Below are 22266 nucleotides of genomic sequence, written 5' to 3' on the forward strand. Positions count from 1 at the left end.
AAAGGAAATGGGTAATTTATTGATGCATACGGTTCCATTTTAAGCATAATTTTAGTAGTTTAATGTTTCATCTTCCATAGGATCTTTATCTTTCCTCCCTAACCTTTTTTTAATTTTAAAAGTTCAAGAAAAATACCAAAATAGAAATCCCAGAGGAGCCTGATGTTTAGTGGGAGGCATGCTCCCTGCATGTGATGCATAGCCAATGCAGGGTGCTCAGGATGCTAAAATACTGCCAGCATTATGGAAACCTATTTAAAAGAAGATTCCACATAAATGTGAAAAAGAAGAGGAAGCTTCACAAAAAAAACAAACTTTACCACGAATGGGAAATATAATCAAACACATTTGCCTTTCAGCTGCAGCAGTGAGTACAAAGGAGGAGGGGTCTGTCTTAAAACACTAGCTTGTGACATTTTAAGCATCACAACCCTAGGGCACCACTTGGAGACAAAGACAATTCCGTGGACTTTTTTCAGACAAAAACTGTTGCTCTCTGCTTCGTCTTCTTTCCTAAAGCTGCATTCATGCTGAATGGCGGCGTGTCAAAATCTGCACAGACGACCTCCTGGCTGAGCAGAAGCATCAGTAGAAATACTGAAAGCCATAGACTCTTCCTAGAAAGCAGACAGTCTGAAATGAGAGGACCATGTGCGGATCTGCAAAGAAAATGCAACAAAAACAAGGGAAACAAGGAGGACTGCTGGTGCTCATCAAATGCATTTCCCCAAATGTGCAGTGAGTTCCATTGGAGACCTGAAGTTGACACATCTTTCTTAAGGCGAGCCTGCAGAAAGAGTTTGAGAACGACGGGTTTATATGGATGAATGTGTCAACATGAAGGTGGAATCTTTCTGAAGCCTCCGTTGCTCGCCTCTCCCATCTGGTTATATCTGTTCAGAAGAGGAGGAACTGCCTCGTTCAAGGTTTTTGCTGTATCTGCAGTCCTTCAATCGAAAAAAAAAAGGCAGTTGTGCAGAATTTGCATCCATTCATTCATTTGCTTCATTTATTTAATGTTTGATTTCATGTTACTTGTTGAAATAAATGGAACCCATTTTATCATCAAAAGGGAAAGAAGAGAAATCCCCTTCTATCATAGGAAAGGATTGTGACAGTAGATTTGAATAAATCCAGGAGTTATGTGTTTGGATGGCAATGGTAAAAAAAAAAACTCAAGTCAAAAAAGCCTGCTGAGTGTGATCGGAAACCTTTATTGTCCTTTATTCTTTGTTCCATCCCCAACAATAACCAGCTTTTAAAAACCTGCGACATATTTGACTAAAAGCTGCTTCGTTCTTAAACTGTTTCTTTTTTGCCAAGTCAATAAAAACTTTGGGGCTCAGGGCTCATCCAATTGGCATTGAAAGTGTTCCTTGAGCAGCTCTTTTTTGGTAGCGTTGCTCTGGCTTGATTTCCGTGTTGACACCATTATTAATTCAGTTAGGAAAAGTCAATGACTCAACCATGAGTGTTTGGCCTTAAGTACATTCTTAGCATTCCATTTTTCTGTTTTGTCCCCCCCCCCCCACTACATTCACATCAAATTTAACATTAACAAAGTAGAACATCACAACGCCCGTCCCGTTGCCCTCTCAGCATTTGGATCGTTCTCTGGTCACATGACACAATAAGGCTCTCGTGGCAGATGAGGTTTAGTCCTGCAGCAGGCTGGTAGGTGAGAAAGAAGCCCTTTCTTCAAGTCTTTGTTAAGGAAGAAACAGACGATAGGATTGACCCCGGCTTGGGCAAAGCTCATCCACACCGTAGTGGACAGGTAACGGTGTGGTATTGTACAAGCCTTGACAAACACTCTCCAGTAACAGGCCACTATGTACGGAGACCAGAGCAAGAGGAAAAGCAATGTGATCACGTAGAACATCCTACCAAGCTGTTTCTCCACCTTGAACTCCTCCATGCCCAACAGGCGTCGGTTTTGGTTGTGCAAATTTTGCCGAATGCCTAACAAAGTGGGAGGCATCGGGCCCCTGCCAAAACCCGCAATCCAGTTGGCTGCTGCTTGGCCTGTGGCTCCTGGCCCGTGGAAGGTCCAATTCTGGCTGATTGCTGGAACCATTTGGACCGGTTTCATTTTTCGGTGCTTGTACTCAAACAGAAGTAACTTCATGTAGACAACATGCGTAGCCAGAATGAGCACAGCCAGCATCAGCATAAAGCCCAGTGTGTCATTAGCCTTAAAATAGCGATGCTCGAATATGCATTGGTCCTCCTCCCGGATGAATTTGTACGTTCCCACATCAAAAACCGGTGGGAATGCCATTGCCACAGATAGAGTCCACACCATGCACACCACCGCCACGCACGTCCAGAAGGTCATTCGCTTGGTATAGAAGCGGTAATGTGCAATGGCCATGTAGCGTGTTACACTGATACAAAAAAGCATGAAAGCAGCATGGAAGCAGAACAACACAGCCATAAAGGCCACCACTTTGCAGCTCAGCACGCTGTAGGTCCAGGCTGAACCATTCTTTATGGACACCAGCACAAAGGGGAAGCAAATGGCTGAACGAATAGTGTCTGCCAGGCACAAGTCCAGAAGAAAATAGTAGGGTGCCTTATGAAGCATTCGGTTCCTTAAAACGAGCAGTGACACCATCAGGTTGCCCATTAGACTGATGAAGATGATCAGCCCAAGGAGCACTAGTTTGATGTAGGTTGACACCGTTGAAGAAGAGCTCTCTGGCAACATCCCAGCTGCTGTCGCCACCACCGCTGCCATGGGCTCCACAAGAACCTCACTGCTCTCACTTCCATTGGCCATGGATGCTCCTCAACCCACGGCGACACCTGTGAAGCCAAAACCCCAAAAACCCTTTCAGCTAGTTGATGTAGCGTCGTCCTCGTGATTGCTTTCTTTTTGTAGAGCACAACGAGCAGAAGCACTTCAGTCCACATGGCCCCATTTCAAGGAAAGTCCATTTGTCTTGCAGGAACACTCTCCAGCAGCCTGAAACCACAAAATAACAATTTCAAAGTTAGACTCCTCCAGATCATGAAAATGCACACGGATCCCAGGCTCAGCTGTCCCCGCTCTACCTAATGAGGATTAGCTTGCTCGTGGGTTTCATTGGTTCATTAGTAATTCGCCTCTGAGTTGTGGGCAGGACTGTTGCTACAGGATAAAAAAACACCCCCTTTCCCATTGATGAGTGTTTACACGCTCTCCTACTAGCTTACAGCCCATCACACCCCGACCTAACATTACTGCTGCAACAAAAATGGTGAGCAATATTGTAGCTATCCATCCATACAGTTTAGATCCAGATTCCAGTTCAGACGAGGAAAACAAAGACGTTCATGGATTTATTTGTCTGACAGTGGATGATCAGAATCGAGCAGAGCTGGGAGACTTTAGCCCGCCCGAGTATTTTCTACGTCAAAAATGAGCTGTTTTTTATACAGCACTTTTTTCATCTGCTACTGATTCACAACAACTTGAATAAAGAACTACTCAGAAATGCAGTTTTAAGCTTCATTTTCTTTTTATATGTCCTGCATCATCAGAACAATGCCACAAGAACATGTTAAAAACACCAAAAACAACATTTTCATTGGAGTGTGTCTTTAAAGGAATGTTACTGCACAAGTAATCCTGCAGGTTACATGCAGAGAATGTGGAGTTAATGTAGTAAGGAGTGAATGTAAAGTAGCTGCTTCAAAACCCACAATCAAGGCTAACTGACTGTGGGTTGCGAAGGACTGCAGATACAGCAAAAACTGGTAGCTCAATGTTCCAACATCCACAAACGGAAATTCCAATCACAACACAATACAAATGCAACAACATGGGAGTGCCAGAACACCAGGTCTGAGAGGAGGCTGTACCACACTCAAAACCAGATAGATAGATAGATAGATAGATAGATAGATAGATAGATAGATAGATAGATAGATAGATAGATAGATAGATAGATAGATAGATAGATAGATAGATAGATAGATAGATAGATAGATAGATAGATAGATAGATAGATAGATAGATAGATAGATAGATAGATAGATAGATAAGCAAAGTAATGATTGTAAGGACCAAAGACGACAGAAATGTAAACTTTCCTGTTTTTAAGCTTTGTGGAACGCCTCTGGAACAAACATCATCTATCAAATATCTTGGACATTTCATTACTGACGATTGGAGGGATGATAGAGACATTCAGAGACAGTACTGTAAACTCTATGCTCAGGCAAATATGCTGATGAGAAAATTCAGTGCATGTTCTCTTCAAGTGAAGTGTTCGCTGTTCAGAGCTTACTGCACTCCTCTGTATACGGCCCCTCTTTGGTGGAACTATGGACGTGGGACATTCCACAAATTCTTAGTGGCCTATAATGATGCTTTTAGGCTTCTGCTACAGGTGCCCAGGTGGTACAGAGCCAGTCAGCTGTTTGTGGACGCTCACATCCCCACCTGTGAAGCTCTACTGCGTAAGCTAACTTACAGCCTCATGGAACGCCTGGACAAATCTAAGAACTCAATTATCATGTCTCTGACTGATCCCAAAAGAAGCTCATGCCGCTACACTTCTGCCCTAAGGAAACACTGGATACAGCGATTATACTCTTTTTAAGTTATATCTTTTTACTTTTTATTATAAATACTGTATTTGTATCTTATGTTTTATTTTATTCTCTTTTCTTCCTATGGACCACCTGAGTCTGAAATAAAAGTTTGATGATAGATAGATAGATAGATAGATAGATAGATAGATAGATAGATAGATAGATAGATAGATAGATAGATAGATAGATAGATAGATAGATAGATAGATAGATAGATAGATAGATAGATAGATAGATAGATAGATAGATAGATAGATAGATAGATAGATAGATAGATAGATAGATAGACTTTATTCCCTAAAATCATGTTTCTCAGAACATTTCAGTCTGGGATTTCAGTCTGATCAAAAAATACAGAAAAAGCTCTCTGGGGCTAAGACAGTGTGATGTGAAGTCTAATGGCTCGTGGAAGAGATTTTCTGAGTCTGTCTGTGGTGCAGCGTTGGGGCAAAAAGTCTGCTTCCTCTTCCTGAAGGCCTCATGCAGAGGGTGTCACATTGTCCATTATCGCCCAAAGTCTGGAAGAATGTCTGTTGTCCGGCCACCTTCAATCCCACAACAGAGCTAGCCCTCCTGACGATTTTGTTAAATCGATGGATTGGATTTATCTGTGCTTTTCCAGACGCTCAGAGTGCTTACATTGTGTCCATTATTCATTCACCCCACATTCATACTTGGTGATGGTAACTACTGTTGTAGCCACAGCTGCCCTGGGGCAGAATGACAGAGGCGTGGCTGCCAGTTCACGCCTGCGGCCCCTCTGACCATCACCGGGATCATTCATGCATATTCACAGGTAGGCAGTAGCGTTAAGGGTTTTGCACAAGGGCCCTCACTGGGTGATGTTAATTTCTAACCATTGATATGGTAATTGTGCCATTACCATTGTTTGCTTGTTCATTCGTCCCATGAATTGAATACTGGTTTCCTGTGTGCCAGTCCTTCACCTTACCAACCAAGCAACATACTAAGAAGCTTGGATGTCAAAAGATGCCAGCCTTCACAGGAAGTTTATTTTCCTGTTCAGAGAGTAAAGTAAGGGATGTGACGATAACCGCATCACCGCACAATTTTTTTTTGCAAGTTCTGCATATGGTGTGTTATTGGTACTATAAGAAACACATTAACAGATAATTTACTTTTTCTGCTAGTCCTGTGTTCAGACTTCAAGGGTTTCTGGGGGAAACCTTTTATCAATGTTCTCCTTCACTCCCTCTACGCTGCACGGGGCTCCCTCTTCTCACACACACACGTGTGCGGTTTTAGCAGCACACACACATCCTCATTCTACAACAGAAGTTTCCGTCTCGCGAGGAAATACAACAAATTTACTGGGTTCTAATTATTCATTTCCATTGTATTCATTTCTATTACAAGCTGTGTGCGTTCTTAAGTGTACGACACGGCCGCCCGGGGGGGGGGGGGGGGGTTATTATTGTTCTCCTTCACTCTATAACATCAAACATGAACGCGCGCTGTTAGATTTCCATGAATATCACTACATGTTTTGTTTGGGAACTATTTTGTTAGCAGCAACGTTACGTTTCTGCATAAAAAAAGGTGGAGCCTCCTGCCCCGCGTTCTTCATGGGTGTCAGGCTTCATGGCTTCCAGGTCCTCCTCCAAGGTGACATAGTGTCTGCAGTCTGTTTATTACTGGGCAATATATAATATTCTGAGAAGATGTCTGTACCAGAGAGCACAGGTGAAGCCTCACATGCAGCTAGAGAGCGGTCCACTGCAGAAGAATCAAAACGCACCCCAACACACGAGTGTGCTCCTTCCTTCTACACACACAGCGCACTGACACACACACATATAGTCATTCTACAACACCTATATAGTTCGTTTATTAGATAGGTAGTTGTCATGGTATTTGTTAATAAAGAATACTGCGTTGTAATTTTATTCATTTGCGACGCGGCCGCCGGGGACTCCGAGCCCCCTGCTGGTTCATAACTGCTGTGAAAAATCCCACACCGTCACAGCCCTAAGTAAAGTGTTAGTCCGGTACTCCTTAGAAATCCGTTCCGTGTTTCTGGACCATGGTTTCCTGTATCCAGTCCTTTGTGGAGGGAGTTAATGTTCTTCAAAATTAGTTTTATAGTTTTCTGTTCCTGAATAGTTGGTTTCCATCGTTTTACACAGAGATTGATACATGTAGACAAAATCCTGAATACTTACTTCTTCACCCTGTACTCTATTCCTGATCCTGCTAGTTCATCTTCATAATCTTCAGAGAGGAATGCTGTAAGAAACTGATTACTGAAGTCTTTCTATGTGTAGACCTTGTGACGAGCCACATCCCTACCAGTCTCAGACTGACCCATGCAGCACATTCCGAAGGGTAGCAACAAGTTCATCATCTGAGTAGATTTAGGGCTAGAAAATCTTCACATCTTTCAAGATACTGCAGTGGATGTGAAACATCATCAATCCTTCCAAAAGTTGTCTCTCTCAGGTCTCTGTCCTGACATATAAGATAAACCAAAAATCCACTGTCACAAAGGATGTTATCCACACCCTCTGCTCTTTACACACACAAAAGTGTCATGTGAGGGGGGCTCGAGAGCCGGTAGGACCCAGACGCAGAGACGGGAGGCAAAACGGTTTCGGGACTAGAGGGTTTAATAAACAAACAAAAGGCGCTGCAGAGCAGGATTACAAAACAAAACTCACTGTGGCGTGGCATGACAAGAGACAAGACTTATATACAGGCAGGGCAGACAAGAAACAGGTGAACACGATTAGGGCAGATGGGGACCAAAGGAAGTAAGACTCAAGACATGACAAGACAGGAACCCTTTCAAAATAAAACAGGAAACAGAACCAAACAAGACAGAACAAAAACTAAAACAAAAACCAAGACAAAACAAACTCAAACCATGACAAAAAGCCCAAAGTTTGTTTAAATTATTTTACTGTTTAGGAGGGGTATTGCTGAAATGAAGCTAGAAAGCAAGGCCACACAGTCTTGTTCTTGGGGGTACCTTTAGTTTTCTTGTTCAAAAAGAAAAGTGTCAGTCTGGTTCTCCTTAGAAATCTGTGTTGGGCTTCTGAAGTGAAGTGAAAAAGTGAAAGTTCTACTTTCTGTCACACACCTAGGTGTGCGAAATCTGTTCTCCACATTTAACCCATCCCCTGGGGGAGCGGTGAGGTGCAGACAAGCCGCGCCCGGGAGGCAGTAGCGTTAAGGGTTTTGCCCAAGAACCCCCACTGGGTGATGTGAATTGATCGATATGGTAATTGCCCCAAGTACCAATGCTTATTCCCCTCAGTGAATTGAACCCTGGTTTCCTGGATTCCTCGGTTGTAGCCCTTTACCTTACCAACTGAGCTACCCAGCCGTCTGGGCCGTGGTTTCCTGTATCCAGTCCTATGTGGAGGGAGTCTGGTCTAGGTTTTCCAACTGTCTTTCTCGTTTTACAGGAAAAGATCTGGTCTTTTCTTTGAAGAGTTGTTGTTTCTTGGTTTGTTGTTTTGCAAGTTTAATCCAGGATTTAAGGAGATTTTTGGTGGATAGTGCAAATTGGTAGTGCAGGATGAGGCCCTGGGCAGTCAACCGTCTGGGAAGGCTCGGCTGCATCTGATCTGATAAAATCAGAATCCATGCGCTTTTGTCCTGCTTACACGTTCACCGGTCATATACGATCTGTGCCACATGAGAGGAAAAAAATCGGAATTGGGTCACTTGAACCATGCAGTGTAAATGCGGCCTAGATGACCCAACTCCCAACGTTTAAGTGCCTAGGATAGCACAAGGAATAATCCAGTAGCGTTCTTCCTCAGAGCCAAAGGTTCAGATGTCAAAAAAACAGTCTCTGGGGGTAAATGTCCTTATTTACATACTTGCATTCATTACATTCATTTCAAACAGCAGCAGACTGGCTGCTGCATTGGTGCCATGTTCCAATATGAACAACGCATGTTCCAGGTATGAAGAACTGGACAGCACCGGGCCCTGGCATGGTACATGCCTAATGGCTTAAGAAACTCACCACACTCAACGAGCACCTGGCAGCACAAATGAACCAGCTGCTAAGAGATGGGACTCAGCCCGAATGGCTAACGGAAGGGCAAACTATTCTTTTCCAGAGGGATCCCTCAAAGGGATCATTCATTTACACTTGATTATCTTGAAGAAATCCAAGAATCCGGAAAACCTTCACCTGCTCTGTTCAGTACCAGGAATTTCTCTCTGAGTCACACTGGTGGAAGTTTTGGATAAAGATGTCCTGGATCCATTTTAGGTCAGTGAATTGGATCATTCAAAATGAACAAATATTAACTATGAATTGTATCAGCAACCACAAGTTATGATATGAATTAAATCCCTGTTAAAACGGATTGTTATACCCCTATGAAAGAGCAAGTCTGTGTCTAATGAAAAAAACAATGCCAGCAATCAAACTGTAAATTGATAACAAATAAGAAAAAGATTTTTCTTAATGAAAACCCAGCCATCCAACTGTCATCTAATTCAAACATGCTGAGAAAACAAAAACAGATTTACTTCTGCCTCCAGGAGATCACATTTTATACTGAATCATGGCAAAAACAGCCTTAGAAACAGTTCAATGTTATGGATTATCGTTATTTTATATCATTGACATTAAAGCTGTAGCTCTGACAAGAGAAACAACATCTGACAGGTCACCGTTGTTGCGTAACACTGGCCCTGTAATGCTACAAAGATCAGCCCTAGTTGTGTCATGTCTAATTATGCTACTAGTCAATTTTTGTTGTGGTTTTCTCCATTTCCTGCCAATTTCATGAAAAAATAACAATTTGCAGGTGCATTTTTTCTTGTTCAAAATGCACAGTGTCGGTTGCATTGTGAACAAGAAAAAGTTCAGTTTCATCTTGCTCTATTTGACCCACATCTCATCGAATCTTCCAGCTAGCTTGTCTCCTGTTCTTCTCCTCTTTCCCGCTCTCTCTCTGTCTGTCGGTCTCATGATAACTCAGGACTATACTACAGTGTCCAAGCAGCAAAGCAAATCAATAAAGCAGGAAACAAATATAGGTTTCCAGGGAAGACCAGGGAAACCAGTTACTTTGACAATTTTTGTCGCACACCTGTTTTAACCACAGGTGTATATTAAGCTTACAAAAGTGGTTTAGGAAGTTTTAGTGACATTTATTTGTTTTCATTTTCAATGTAATTGTGCTGTTTTGCTCGGTTTTTGGGGTAATTTTGTGTTTCTTTCTAGCCTCCACATTGAGACTACTCAGAATAAAGGTCTGTAAGAGCAGACTAACCTTTCTTTTTCTTTGTTTACTTACTTTGTCATTCATTTTGAAGTTCACATGCCAATAAATTTAACTCTAATTGTTGTCATTTGTATCCCTTGTGGTGTTGTTGTGTTGTGTTGGTTCAATTTATCACAGTGTAGCAAATGATAAGCTTTCATGCAATCTGCAGTCTTTGGAGGAGTGTTTTCTTTTACTTCAGGTAAAAAAAAAGCATGCGGGAAAACGTTGTGTGAGAGGCTTTTTGTTAAATCTAACAATCATTGGGATCTTCACTGTTGTGTTACTCTTGCCGATAGCTTTGTAAAACATGAAGATCTCTCTGAACTACTGGGTTTTACAACGACTGCTATCTGTCTGTCTGCCTATCTAAGTTCAATTCCTTCCACTCCCTTTCGAGCGATCTTTGATTTAATGTCTAATTATCCTAAGTGTGATACATCTTTGTATGCATGTATAACTGATTGCGATGTTTTGGGCATTATTCTTGTTTTGTTTGCTTGAAAATAAACCATTTTCAAATCAATTCAAATCAAATGTATCTATGAGGCTAAAATCTATTGACTGAGATTTTTATAAAGCTTTGACTATTGCAATCTGCATGCTAATTAGGGATGTCCATATAAAAACCCTCTCACCTGCATGAACAGATCCCATCAGCAGCAGGAAATGGCACTACATTGAGCAGAAGGTGCACAAAAGCACGTCTGCTGTGTAAAGATACTTTACAGTCCATGAAAGAACATTCCAACAGCTAACTGCATTATGCTTGACAAAATCCAACACTTGCAACAACACACAGAGTTTCCTAAATCGACAGTCCAGAATGACTCCGCCCACATTTCACCAAACATTGATGCGAACAGGAACAGGGTCTAATCCGACAAGTAAGAGATGTTGATTTTCATCAAGAAAAATGTACATTTTATTCTTAAAGCCAAAAAAGAAAAGTAAGAATTAAGAGTAAAGTTTTAAAAACCCGTCAATTTTGACCGTTGCACTTTTATTTACTCATATGTTTACACGCCATTTCTGTTTGCATTTGAACATTTTTACAAGTTAGTACTAGTTTAACTAATTAATAGTTTGCTACCTCAAAGAGAAGTGTTCTGTTTAAGCATTAAATGCCAGAATAAGGTTAAAAAAATAAAAATAGGGCACAACCTGGATCTGTTTATTTTGGATTTGTGACTGTGTTACAGTTTTTCTCAGTGGCTTTAGTACAATTCTCAGATCAGAATTGAAGTTTGCAAAAACGTGTGTGCATTTCTCAAAACAATTTGTACAAACAGCAAAACACTTTGGATTTATTGCAAAAGCCTGTTACTTGCTCAAAATCTTTAGTTCATCTCTCAAATCTAAGTCTTTATGTCATTGAACATGTCAGTGCCATCAGAATGTCAAGTCCTTGTGTCATTGTCTACGAACAAGACAGTCAAATGACTTAGTCATGTTGTCAATATAACTGTGTACTTTAGAGGGAGGTTCTGATGGAAACTATGGCTAAAGTTTGGATGACAATTATTGTAAAATGTAAGTTACACCTTTTTTGTTTGTTTGCAAGAGACTGGACAAGATTCACATTTACACTTTTATTGTTCATATTGTAATTTGTTGACAGACCATGTCATACCAACATAGAAAACCCCCACTGCAAACAGTAACACAAAGGGAAAAAAAGATGAGACAATATTCTGTCCAACAGTACAGGCAGTGCAGTAGGAATTGGTGTGGTCTTCCTACACCTCTTGTCGTTCCTGTATGTCAGGCCACACATTCTCATCCACATCACAGCGAATATCCTCTCTTGCAATGCAGCAAAATATATGTTTGTCACATTATGACAACTTGGTCAACCATTTTGCAGTTAATGACTTATACGATGAACTAATGACTAGGTGTTTTGAGGAGTAAGACTATTGCACAGTGAACTATATGATACATTTAGATCAACATGACATAAACAATTGATAATGTAGCAAAGAGCAGAGAATTGTACATAACCATTTGCATGGATGTACCAAAGCAATTGCAACTTGTTCAAAGAAGTGAGAAACTGCTTATATGATGTGCACAAGTGACATCATGATGTGAAGATTGAACAAATAGTTTTGGGAATTTCATTCTGATCTGAAAATTGTACTAAAGCAACTGAGAAAAACTGTAATCGTGCCAAAATAAACCTGATCGGGACGTTTCTAATGCTTGAAAAACAATTGTATTTTTGCCATTCCTGATGGAGGCGGTCTAAAAACAAAGGTTCACTATTTATTCTAAAGAAATGTATCCTTTAATGAAAGAAGAGTGACAGACCTCTGTGTTCTCCAGTTTTCTTTGTGTAGTTAGTATGGAAGTTTGAGGAAAACTTACGATGTGGAATATTAGTGATAAATATTGGGATGACGATGAGATTTGTGATGCATGAACAAATCTTCTTTTCCTTTGGGCTTCTCCCTTCAGGGGTCCCCACAGTGAATCATCTTCCTCCGTCTAACCCTGTCTCCTGCATCATCCTCTAACACCAGCTACCTTCATTTCTCCCTTCACTGCATCCAGAAACCTCCTCTTTGGTCTTCCTCTAGACCTCTGGCAGCTCTAGACTCAGCATCCTTCCACCGATAGAGTCACGTCTCTCCTCTGAACATGTTCCTGCCATCTCAGTCTGGCCTCTCTGACTTTATCTCCAACACCTCTACCATGATCTGTTCCTCTGATGCCTTCATTCCTGATCCCATCCATTCTACAGTATCTGAACAAAAAGTAAAACAAAAACAACCAAAACCTCATTTCTATTTCACTGCAACAGTTTTGTTTAAATAAAAGTCAGTTTAACTAATACCATGGTCTGGGTGAGTCCTTGGTTCTGATTGGCTGCTGGGTGTGCATTAAAAAGTGATAATGTACACCTAAAAAAGTAGTTCTGGTCACATAGCTTAAATGTTCTGTATCACTGCACTGGCATCTTTAAAAAACAAACTTTATCTGCATCCTTTGGACAAAAACAAACGGTAAGGTGAACTCTCTCTCTGAACTGATGCTTTATTTAAGGCATCGGGACGATCAGCTTAGATATCGCTTTCCTTTGCTGCTGCCTGGGGAACGCTCAACCTTTCGGAATGCTGGAATGCTGCGGAATGCTAACCCCGCCCACACAATGCTGCGGAATGCTAACCCCGCCCACAGAATGCTGTGGAATGCTAACTTTGCCCACGTTGAGCTCCTGTACGTGATTCTCCTTCGTCAGCGCAGTTGGCGGCGGTCTTCGTTTTCATGCGCAGCAAACCGACAGAGATCTTTTTAAAATGGAGGAATGCATCAACTAAAAAACGGTAAGTTACAGTTTTTCTCAGTCACTTTAGTACAATTCTCAGATCAGAATGAAATTCCTAAAACTATTTGTTCAATCTTCACATCATGATGTCACTTGTGCACATCATATAAGCAGTTTCTCACTTCTTTGAACAAGTTGCAATTGCTTTGGTACATCCATGCAAATGATTATGTACAATTCTCTGCTTATTCCTACATTATCAATTGTTTATGTCATGTTGATCAAAATGTATTATATAGTTCACTGTGCAATAGTCTTACTCCTCAAAACACCTAGTCATTAGTTCATCGTATAAGTCATTAACTGCAAAATGGTTGACCAAATTTTCATAATGTGACAAACATATTTCTATACATCTCCATTATATGTTTTTGTCTAAATCTGTCCTGAATTGGTAAATTGCTCTCAGGTGACGTCTGCATCACCTGCCAACGTATGTGATAGTTTGGGACAATGTGAGTTTTCATCACTCCAACATCATCAGGCAATGGTTTGCAGCCCACAACAGGATGCGGATGGAGTTCATTTCACCCTACTCTCCATTCCTTAACCCTATTGAGGAATTTTTCTCAGCATGGAGATGGAAAGTTTATGATCGCCAGCCACATACACAAATGACCCTCCTGGCTGCCATAGATGCAGCGTGTGATGACATCACAGCAGACGCCTGCAGAGGCTGGATAAGACACTCTAAAAGATTGTTTCCACGCTGCATTGCAAGAGAGGATATTCGCTGTGATGTGGATGAGAATTTGTAGCCCAACATACAGGAACGACAAGAGGTGTAGGAAGACCACACCAATTCCTACTGCACTGCCTGTACTGTTGTACAGAATATTGTCCTATCTTTTTCTTCCCTTTGTGTTACTGTTTGCAGTGGGGGTTTTCTATGTTGGTATGACATGGTCTGCCAACAAATTACAATATGAACAATAAAAGTGTAAATGGGAATCTTGTCCAGTCTCTCGCAATCAAACAAAAAAGGTGTAACTTACATTTTACAATAATTGTCATCAAAACTTTAGCCATAGTTTCCATCAGAACCTCCCTCTAAAGTACACAGTCATATTGACAACATGACTAAGTCATTTGACTGTCTTGTTCGTAGACAATGACACAAGGACTTGACATTCTGATGGCACTGACATGTTCAATGACATAAAGACTTAGATTTGAGAGATGAACTAAAGATTTTGAGCAAGTAACAGGCTTTTGCAATAAATCCAAAGTGTTTTGCTGTTTGTACAAATTGTTTTGAGAAATACACACACGTTTTTGCAAACTTCAATTCTGATGTGAGAATTGTACTAAAGCGACTGAGAAAAACTGTAATAAAAAGTAAGCTCCTGTTGTGAATATTGTTCGCTTTTCCACCACAATTATTCCGTTACACTGCAGCTGAGGGTGTTAATTTGTATTTTCAAATGGATTGTGCTTTTTTCCTGCCGTTCTTATTTACGTGGTTCATGTTTTACACCGAGCTAGTTTACTTAGCTTAAGCTTGCGGCTCTCCTGGTGCTTTCTGTCAAGCTATTTGTGTCTTCCACTGTCGGTAAAACTTTGTTTGTCTCACCTGTATTATTTCTGTCTTCGTATAGAGACACATTACAGTTTTAATGGACGATGAAAAAACAACGCCTGGGTGAAAACAAGAATTATTCTTTTTTAAGTGACCATGGTATATAAACATAACATTCAGAAATGTGAAAAGTATACTGCTATGTTCGTTTTTGAAATGATGAAGAGGCCCAGTTAGCTTCCAGTAACTTCTTTAATTAGCCACGTTGTGTTACATTCACCATGTCACTTTCTTCTACTATAGCAGGGGTGTCAAACTCATTTTCACTGAGGGCCACATCAGCATAGGGGTTGTCCTCAAAGGGCCAGATATAACTTATACATGTAACTAAATGTAATGAATGAGTAAATGTAACTACTCTTATATGTTAAATAACTCATTATTTACATCTTTTTAAAGTGACAGTTACAGTTGCATAGAAAACATGTTTGCTTGTTACTCTAGCATAAATCCTTTTAAACTTGATTCTGTCAGGTTAGGTTATATTGACAGTGTTTGAGTCCTAATGTATAGTTGCCCAACCAGATATTTCAAGTCCAATTCCCCCTAGATATGAATAAATACACACCAAATTGTGATCAGTTTGTGTCGAGTGAATTCAAGACACTTTTGGGTTGTGGCACAAACTAACCTACTGTGTATTTATTTCTGTAAAGGAAAACATGCAGCAAATTAGAAGATGGTGGAGTCTTCATTTAATAACTAACTTTGCAATGCCGTAAGTGCTCTTTATATGATCACACTTTCAAAATCTACATGATTTTTTTACTACATGTTTTACTGAAAACTCTATGGATTGACCTTCTATCAAAGTTTTGATAGTGAACATTCATTGTCATTGATTCACTAAGGTCTGAAGAAGACAGAAAGCAGGCCAGAAAAAGGAGGAGCAGACATTACAGGTGAGAGGAGACAACGCTGAAGTTGGCTTCCGATTCGCGAGGGCACATAAGGAACCTTCCACTGCATTTTTTGCACTAAGATCACCTAGACCAAGTCCTGTTCAAAACCCACATGACCTAGACTGCTCGAATCTGGATTAAAAATATGCATTAGACAGTAAAGAATACATTAAACACAGTTTCTGATTTGGGGAACATTTCTCTGATTTGTTAAAATGTGAAATAGGATGATTTGATCGCATTTATGCACTAAGATCACCTAGACCAGGTCCTGTTCAGAAACCGCAGGACCTGGACTGATCTAACCTGGATTAAATTATGCATTAGATACTAAATAACAAAGTAACCCTTGTGCTATCCTAGGCACTTTACCATTGGGAGTTGGGTCATCTAGACCCACTAGACAGAGCTCTGAACCTTTTTTTCTTCAATGATTTGTGAACCTCACTGGTGTCCATGGATAACATGAAATCTTTCCACCTTTATCCACCTTTGTCATGGTAGGGAGAACATGTCAACGTAAGGGGGGGTCATCTAAGATAGCACAAGGGTTAAACACAGTTTCTGATTTGTGGAACCTTCTGAGCAGGAAGTTGAAACCCTTATTTGATTTCTCAAAATAAGGAAGGGAGAGATACGATCGACGGAGTACAGAAGACATATGAACAACAGAGAAAGAGAAATGGGAAGAGATAACCATTAAAATATTAGGGTCTAAAAAGAGAAGGGTTACCTTACAAGTAAGTTTGGTCACATTTACTTTCCTGCTTGGAAGGTTTCACAAATCAGAAACTGTGTTTTATGTGTTCTTTAATATCTAAATCATAATTTAATCCAGGTTTGAACAGTCCAGGTCCTAGGTGGTGTTAGTGCGGAAAATGCAGTGGAATGTTCCTTTAGTGCCATCACGAATCAGAAGCTGTGAATCGGAAGCCAACTTCATCGTCGTTGAGAGGAGGTCATTGAACTCCTCTTCTTGCAGGCTATTGTTAATCCCTCTGCCACTTTCAGGATGAAGATGCTTCACTGAAAAAAATGCCTTCTGAATCCATCTCAGAAGGTACTATTGAAGCTAGAGCTGTTGTACTCATACATTCATTTTATTCTGTTAGATTATTTAGGTGACCTGAGATGCCCCTTCAAATATAAGAAAATATTGCATTTATTATAAACGTTTAGGAGATGGGATGTCAAGGATCTTTTTTAGTGTCATGTCTATCTTTTCATTTTCATTCGATTCTCTTTGTAGGGGAAGGTGACATGACAACCAGCAGTGGGACAGGAAGGAATGTATGGATCCTTCTGAACTCACCATTTGTTGCCATCTCCAGTATCTACTCTAAGAATGACCTTTTTCTCTATGCAGGAAGAAGATGCTTTACTGCATGACACCCTTCAGGCAGCCACATGGAGCAGAACTCAGTCCTTTCAATGAAGATGTTCCCAGCCTGATGTTCAGAAGGTGGATGAAGGAGAACAGAAGGAGATTCTGAAAGAGCTCCCAAACTGCTCCCTCATGAGTGAAGATGATGAGGGATTGATGGAACTGAGGGAGTTTTTCGTTTTTTCATTTCAGTTTTTCAGCGACTGTGAAGCATTTTGCACAGAATTGATGGATAATCAAACATTAAAGGCACATGCGCAGTAGGATTTGTAATACCGGAAAAGGATGACTTCCGCCGAGCGGCTACATACATTGACATGTCAGCTCGGTAATATACGAGACGATCTTCTAAACGTGCTTTTAATAATGTTACGGTTATTATGAAGCGCCTGTTCGCTCATCATTTTAATTTTAATCTGTGTGGTCAGTGCTTTTTCTGTTCAAGAACGGAGCCGGAAAGAACTCAGGATTAGCAGCATGCTAACACGGGCTGACAACATTAGCTTTAAGTGGACATAAAATCCATTCGCAAATGCTGCATCTTGGCTGCATGTAAACATGTGGGAATAACATCAGCCTTTATTTAGTCGGGACACGACTGAAAACACAAATCCAGGTGATTGTTTGAACAGTTTCTATGGACTGAGCGACATTTCTGCTTTAAGCTCAAACCGCCCCAAAGCGCGGTGTGTGTGCCCACGATCCGAGCTCTGCTCAGACACACACTTTTAGACCCGGTTCTGAGTTCGGTAGCTCGTTCCCCTAGAGCTGCGGGACGGATCACAGTCCTAAATCTCCCACACATACCTCATGTAACAAAGCACCCCCCCCCCCCACCCCCCCATCAAACACAAAGCTGTAAGTCCGCGCTCCACCGGTCCACTTGACTAATTAAGTGCGGGAGCGGACCATTTCATTTCTATTTTGTTTGTTACTTTTTTTGTTAAAGTCACCTCCCTCAGTTTATACTGGATCATCGCGGATGAGTCATTAGTTGGGAAATAAAATAAATAAAGTAATAAAGTAAAATAACGAATAGCAATTATATAAGACCGAAAAATTAAAAATACCCCCCCCCCACGATCCATCCCGATGGTTGACAGCAAACATCGTAAACTGCCAATTTAAGGGACATCGCCCAACCCATAGGCGGGGCTAACATTCCACAGCGTTCAGGCATTCCGTGCGACGTTGAGCGTTCTTCCGGCCGCAGCCAGGGGTAGTTGGTCGAGGTCGGTGGTGACCATGGCAATGGGTCACACAACGTATTAAACAGTACACTTTTTGTGAAAAAGTTAATCAAACCGAAAAAATAGCAAGAATAACGTACTAAAAACTGGTAGAATATTGATTTATTTGGTAAGTAACCAAGGTATAAGCAGTATAATGGCCTTGGAAGTGTGATCATCAGAATGAACCCACTTCCTCAGAGGATGGTCCAGGCTTCCGCATCGTCGGTTAATTTCTAATAATAGAAGCCTCGAAGGCTATTATCACTAACTTAAATAATACATCAAATGACCCTCGTCTACATAGGAGGCGGGAAACTAACATAAAAGGGCTCCATTAGAGTCGTTAAATACTTCAAGCTGCCAAGAGATTGTTTTAGCCAATAGTAACCATTTCTTGCGGTTTATGTTGTCTTTCGTGATTCTCGTGTCTTTGTGATTAGTTCAATTTGAAAGTGTTTAGTTTTTAGGTGGATCACAAATGTGAACGAGTAGTTTCATCAAAGCAAATGAGACATTATGAAGAGTTCAAGCTTTAGAAGCCAATGGTTGACTTAAAATGAGAAGGTTTTGAGGACTTCTTGGAAGAGCGTTAAGGTGTAACTGCTCAGACCTTTTGGAATAGTTTATGGATGTTGCAGTGCTCCTAACACAGCATCAGCTCTACTCGGCCAGACAGCAGATCCCGGCCTTGAGATGAGGATCTTCTTTTGTGCTCAAGCCTGGCTGGAGCCTTTTATTCTACTGTTACATGTACGGACATTTTGCTTTAAAGTCACCTTTGGTGTCAAACTGATAGTTCACAAAAAAAAAAAAGGTTGATTTTTTTTCCTGTGATAGAAACCCTGAATCCAGATGAAAGCTAGAGGGTGAGGACGCTGGTGGGCTTTCATTGGTTCATTCTATTCCTCAGACTGAGGTAAGAAGAAGCCAAAGGTGTGGATTTGACAGAGAGGCGACAGCAGCTGAGTGTTTCTGGAGCAGGGATGGATCAGCTGGGATGTCCTTCTTGCTGCTGCTGCTCAGAGACAGCATCAGCTTCTGGAAGGAGGGGCTTCAAGGAGCTGCCAGATGGTTGGTGGTGGGGGGGCAGAGTCACCGTCAGGAGGAGCTGGGTAGCAACAGCAGCCCAGCGCCCCTGGCACCCTCAGCCTCCGAGTAGGAGGCGACAGAGCTCACGATCCGGCAGCGGGCCTCCGAGGTCCACCGAGCTGCTGCAGTCCGGTAACCTGGGGACGGGGACCCCCCCACCCCAACGCAATGAAGGGGCTGAGCGGAGCCTCCAGGTGACAAAAGCCCGACATGTCTGCGCACGAATCAAACATGACGTTCCGAACCGAGCCGAATGGAGCTGCAGCGCTCCGGCCTCTCTGCGCTGACGCGCTTACCTGCCGCAGTCTGCAGAGATCCGCTGTTTCCGTTACAGACCGGCGGAAACCTCCAAGTCTGCGTGCACGAGCGTGCACTCCCTCCAGAAAAGCACGGGCGCATCACGTCCACCGCAGCGCCGCCGGTCCGGTCCCCGGGCTCTGCTCCATCCGCTCATGTGAGCGCGCGGTCATGATGCGAGCCCGCATGCCAGGGCGCGCGTGCAGCCGCGTCCGCACTGCCGCTCCTGCTGCACTCCGCGCATCGCTCCAGCCGGCACGAGCCAAAGCTCCCGCCTCTCCGTCATCCAAGCCTTCAGGGGCCTGAGCCGATCCGGAAGTTCTCCTCAGAAAAATCCAACAGCAGCCTGTCCCAGCCCGAGCTGCAGGGCGGTACCGTGACCAGCGGCCCGGCAGCAGGAATGTCCCGTTCTGACCGGCAGGTGGGAGAGGCGCCGCCCGCCCGCCGCGTCACGGAGCTGGCGCAGTGGGACTGCCGGAGCCAAGGAAACTCCGGAGGAGTTCAATCCTGCTTCCTGGACAGGGGCGGCATGGGCCTCTGCAGGGTCGGGAGGACTCCAGCCCAAAACAAACAAAACACCGTACATCCCGGTCCCCAGGGCCGGCCCTGGTCTTCCGGGGGCCCTAAGCGAAATTTAATTTGATGCCGGTCCCTCTTTGTGGCACTAAACGCTAAACATTGGATTTCATTCCCAAGTCCAGGTCAGACACTGAATGGTGAATCAGGAACAACGTTCACCGTCAAACTAGGGGTGTAAGAAAAAAATCGATTCGGCAATATACCGCAATACTTATTTTGGCAATACTTGTATCGATTCAAAATGCTGCCAGGACGATATTTCTTTAATTATTTCTGAGCGTCCTTCAGCGTCTGACTCTTGTTTTCCACTTCACCCAACCGACTGCTAGTTGGCAGGAGAGAACACGGAGCCTCTTTGAGCAGCTCTACTCTGCACAAAACAACAAGGTCTCAGTGAGAAACAGCTTGTTCTGTTGTTATGAGACATGAACTACTTCGTTTTTACTTGGGGTGGATACCAAACAGAAACTCTGAGCCATGTTGCTGCCAGTAACATATAAAAACGTGGATTGCTGTTCTTTTTAGCGGCTCAGATAAATACGAGTGAAGCACGGAACCGGCTAATGCGCTTAGCATCTGCTAAAATGCTATCGGCAAAGCGGGCCAAAGTTCTGCAGAACCTCCCAGCAACAGATTCTAGTTTAGCGACCTGATGGATCAGAGGGATGTGAACAAAGCTCTGAAAAAAGGCCGACATCTTCAGATCATGGCGAGGAGCGTTACCAGTTACTTCCGTGTGTGAGAAGCGTGGCTGCAGGTGCAGCAGAGCAGACTGATATATAAACAAAGCCCCTTTTTTTGTCACATTAAAGCAACTTTCCTTCGTTCTGTCATGCTGCCTCATCATGACAGTTTATTGTTTCTGGAAAAAATCAGTATGTCCTCCCTACCCTTTATTTTTGAAGCACCATTCAGACTCCTGAACCGTTTAAAAGCACTAGAGAAGCTACATTAAGCAATGCTGAAAATAAACAGCATTTTATTTCCCCACAAGAACCTTATTGGTTAAGGCACATTCATTATTTGTTGTTTCTTACACTGAAAAATATTTTTTTTTGCAAATCAGACAATGTTGACTGTCCCCTTTCTATATTTTAACTTACCAAAATAAAAGCACTATGAATTTGCTTTGGTAAACGCAACTTATATATGAGATATAGTTGCAGTGCTTAACATTGTGATCATTAAATAAACTGAATTTGACCTTTTTATCACAGTGGAAGACATTAAAATTCAGGTTGAGTTTTTTCAAAGTCCTATTTAAAAAAAGACAGAAAGGAAATATGTTTCGGTAAAATATCGGGATATGTATCGTATCGCCAGACTCTTGCCAACACACACCCCCACGTCAAACTGAATTCACTAAAACCCCAAAGGCAGTAGCCGAAAGGAATGACTAAGTACTGGAAGACTGATGGGCGTGTCTATTTTAACATCTGTTTACAAATATTTTATACTAAAAATCAGAGTTTTTTACACTTTAATGATTGTTCTCCCCTGGTTAATTCAGATGTCAGGCTGTGTAGAAACTGATTGTACCAATTAAAACCTGTGCTAAGGAAGTTTACTCCTTGTGGGAAGAAGTCTGCTATTTCTCTAAAATGTAGTAAACAGGTAGTGTTTTTGTAGTAGGCAGTGTAGTAGGCAGTGTTTTTCAACCAGTGTTCCGTGAGATATGGTCAGGTGTACCGTGGGAAATAGCCCATTTTCACTGATCTAAAAACATTTTCCATCTCCAGGATTTCAGCTCTGAGTTCATCCAAACACGCCCTGATAAAACACTGAGTAGTTAGGAATATAAAAGACCGTAAAATACTTTTTTCTTTGTGTTTATTTGATTCTATTAAAGACATTTTGATAAGAATGACGGTACCGCGATTTAGCCATGGCTACAGCTGTTTTCTGAAAAGTCCCGCCCCTTTAACTGTCTCCACCAATCATTCTTGGAGGCTTAATCACACGTCATCAGTCTGACCAATCAGAAGTGGTTAAAGTCTTCACATCCTTGTTCTGATTCTGCTAATAAAGCCGCTCAGTTCC

General features: G+C 42.0%; 1 protein-coding gene across 1 annotated transcript; it reads right to left on the reverse strand.

Moving 5' to 3' along the window:
* Positions 1-1194: 1194 nt before the first annotated feature.
* On the reverse strand, positions 1195-20120 carry gpr173 (G protein-coupled receptor 173). The gene is made up of 2 exons (XM_004086353.5): positions 19647-20120; positions 1195-2968 (listed from the first exon to the last, which is right to left on the reverse strand). The coding sequence occupies exon 2, from the start codon at positions 2780-2782 to the stop codon at positions 1619-1621; it is 1164 nt and encodes a 387-aa protein (XP_004086401.1). The 5' UTR covers positions 2783-2968; positions 19647-20120; the 3' UTR covers positions 1195-1618.
* Positions 20121-22266: the final 2146 nt, after the last annotated feature.

Source organism: Oryzias latipes, chromosome 7 (assembly GCF_053564925.1).
Source record: "Oryzias latipes strain Hd-rR chromosome 7, Olatipes_Hd-rR_3.1".
Lineage (NCBI taxonomy): Eukaryota > Metazoa > Chordata > Actinopteri > Beloniformes > Adrianichthyidae > Oryzias > Oryzias latipes.

What these genes read in the sequence shown, in the direction of transcription:
- gpr173 (XM_004086353.5), bottom strand. Translation starts at nt 2,782, where the DNA reads ATGGCCAATGGAAGTGAGAGCAGTGAGGTTCTTGTGGAGCCCATGGCA.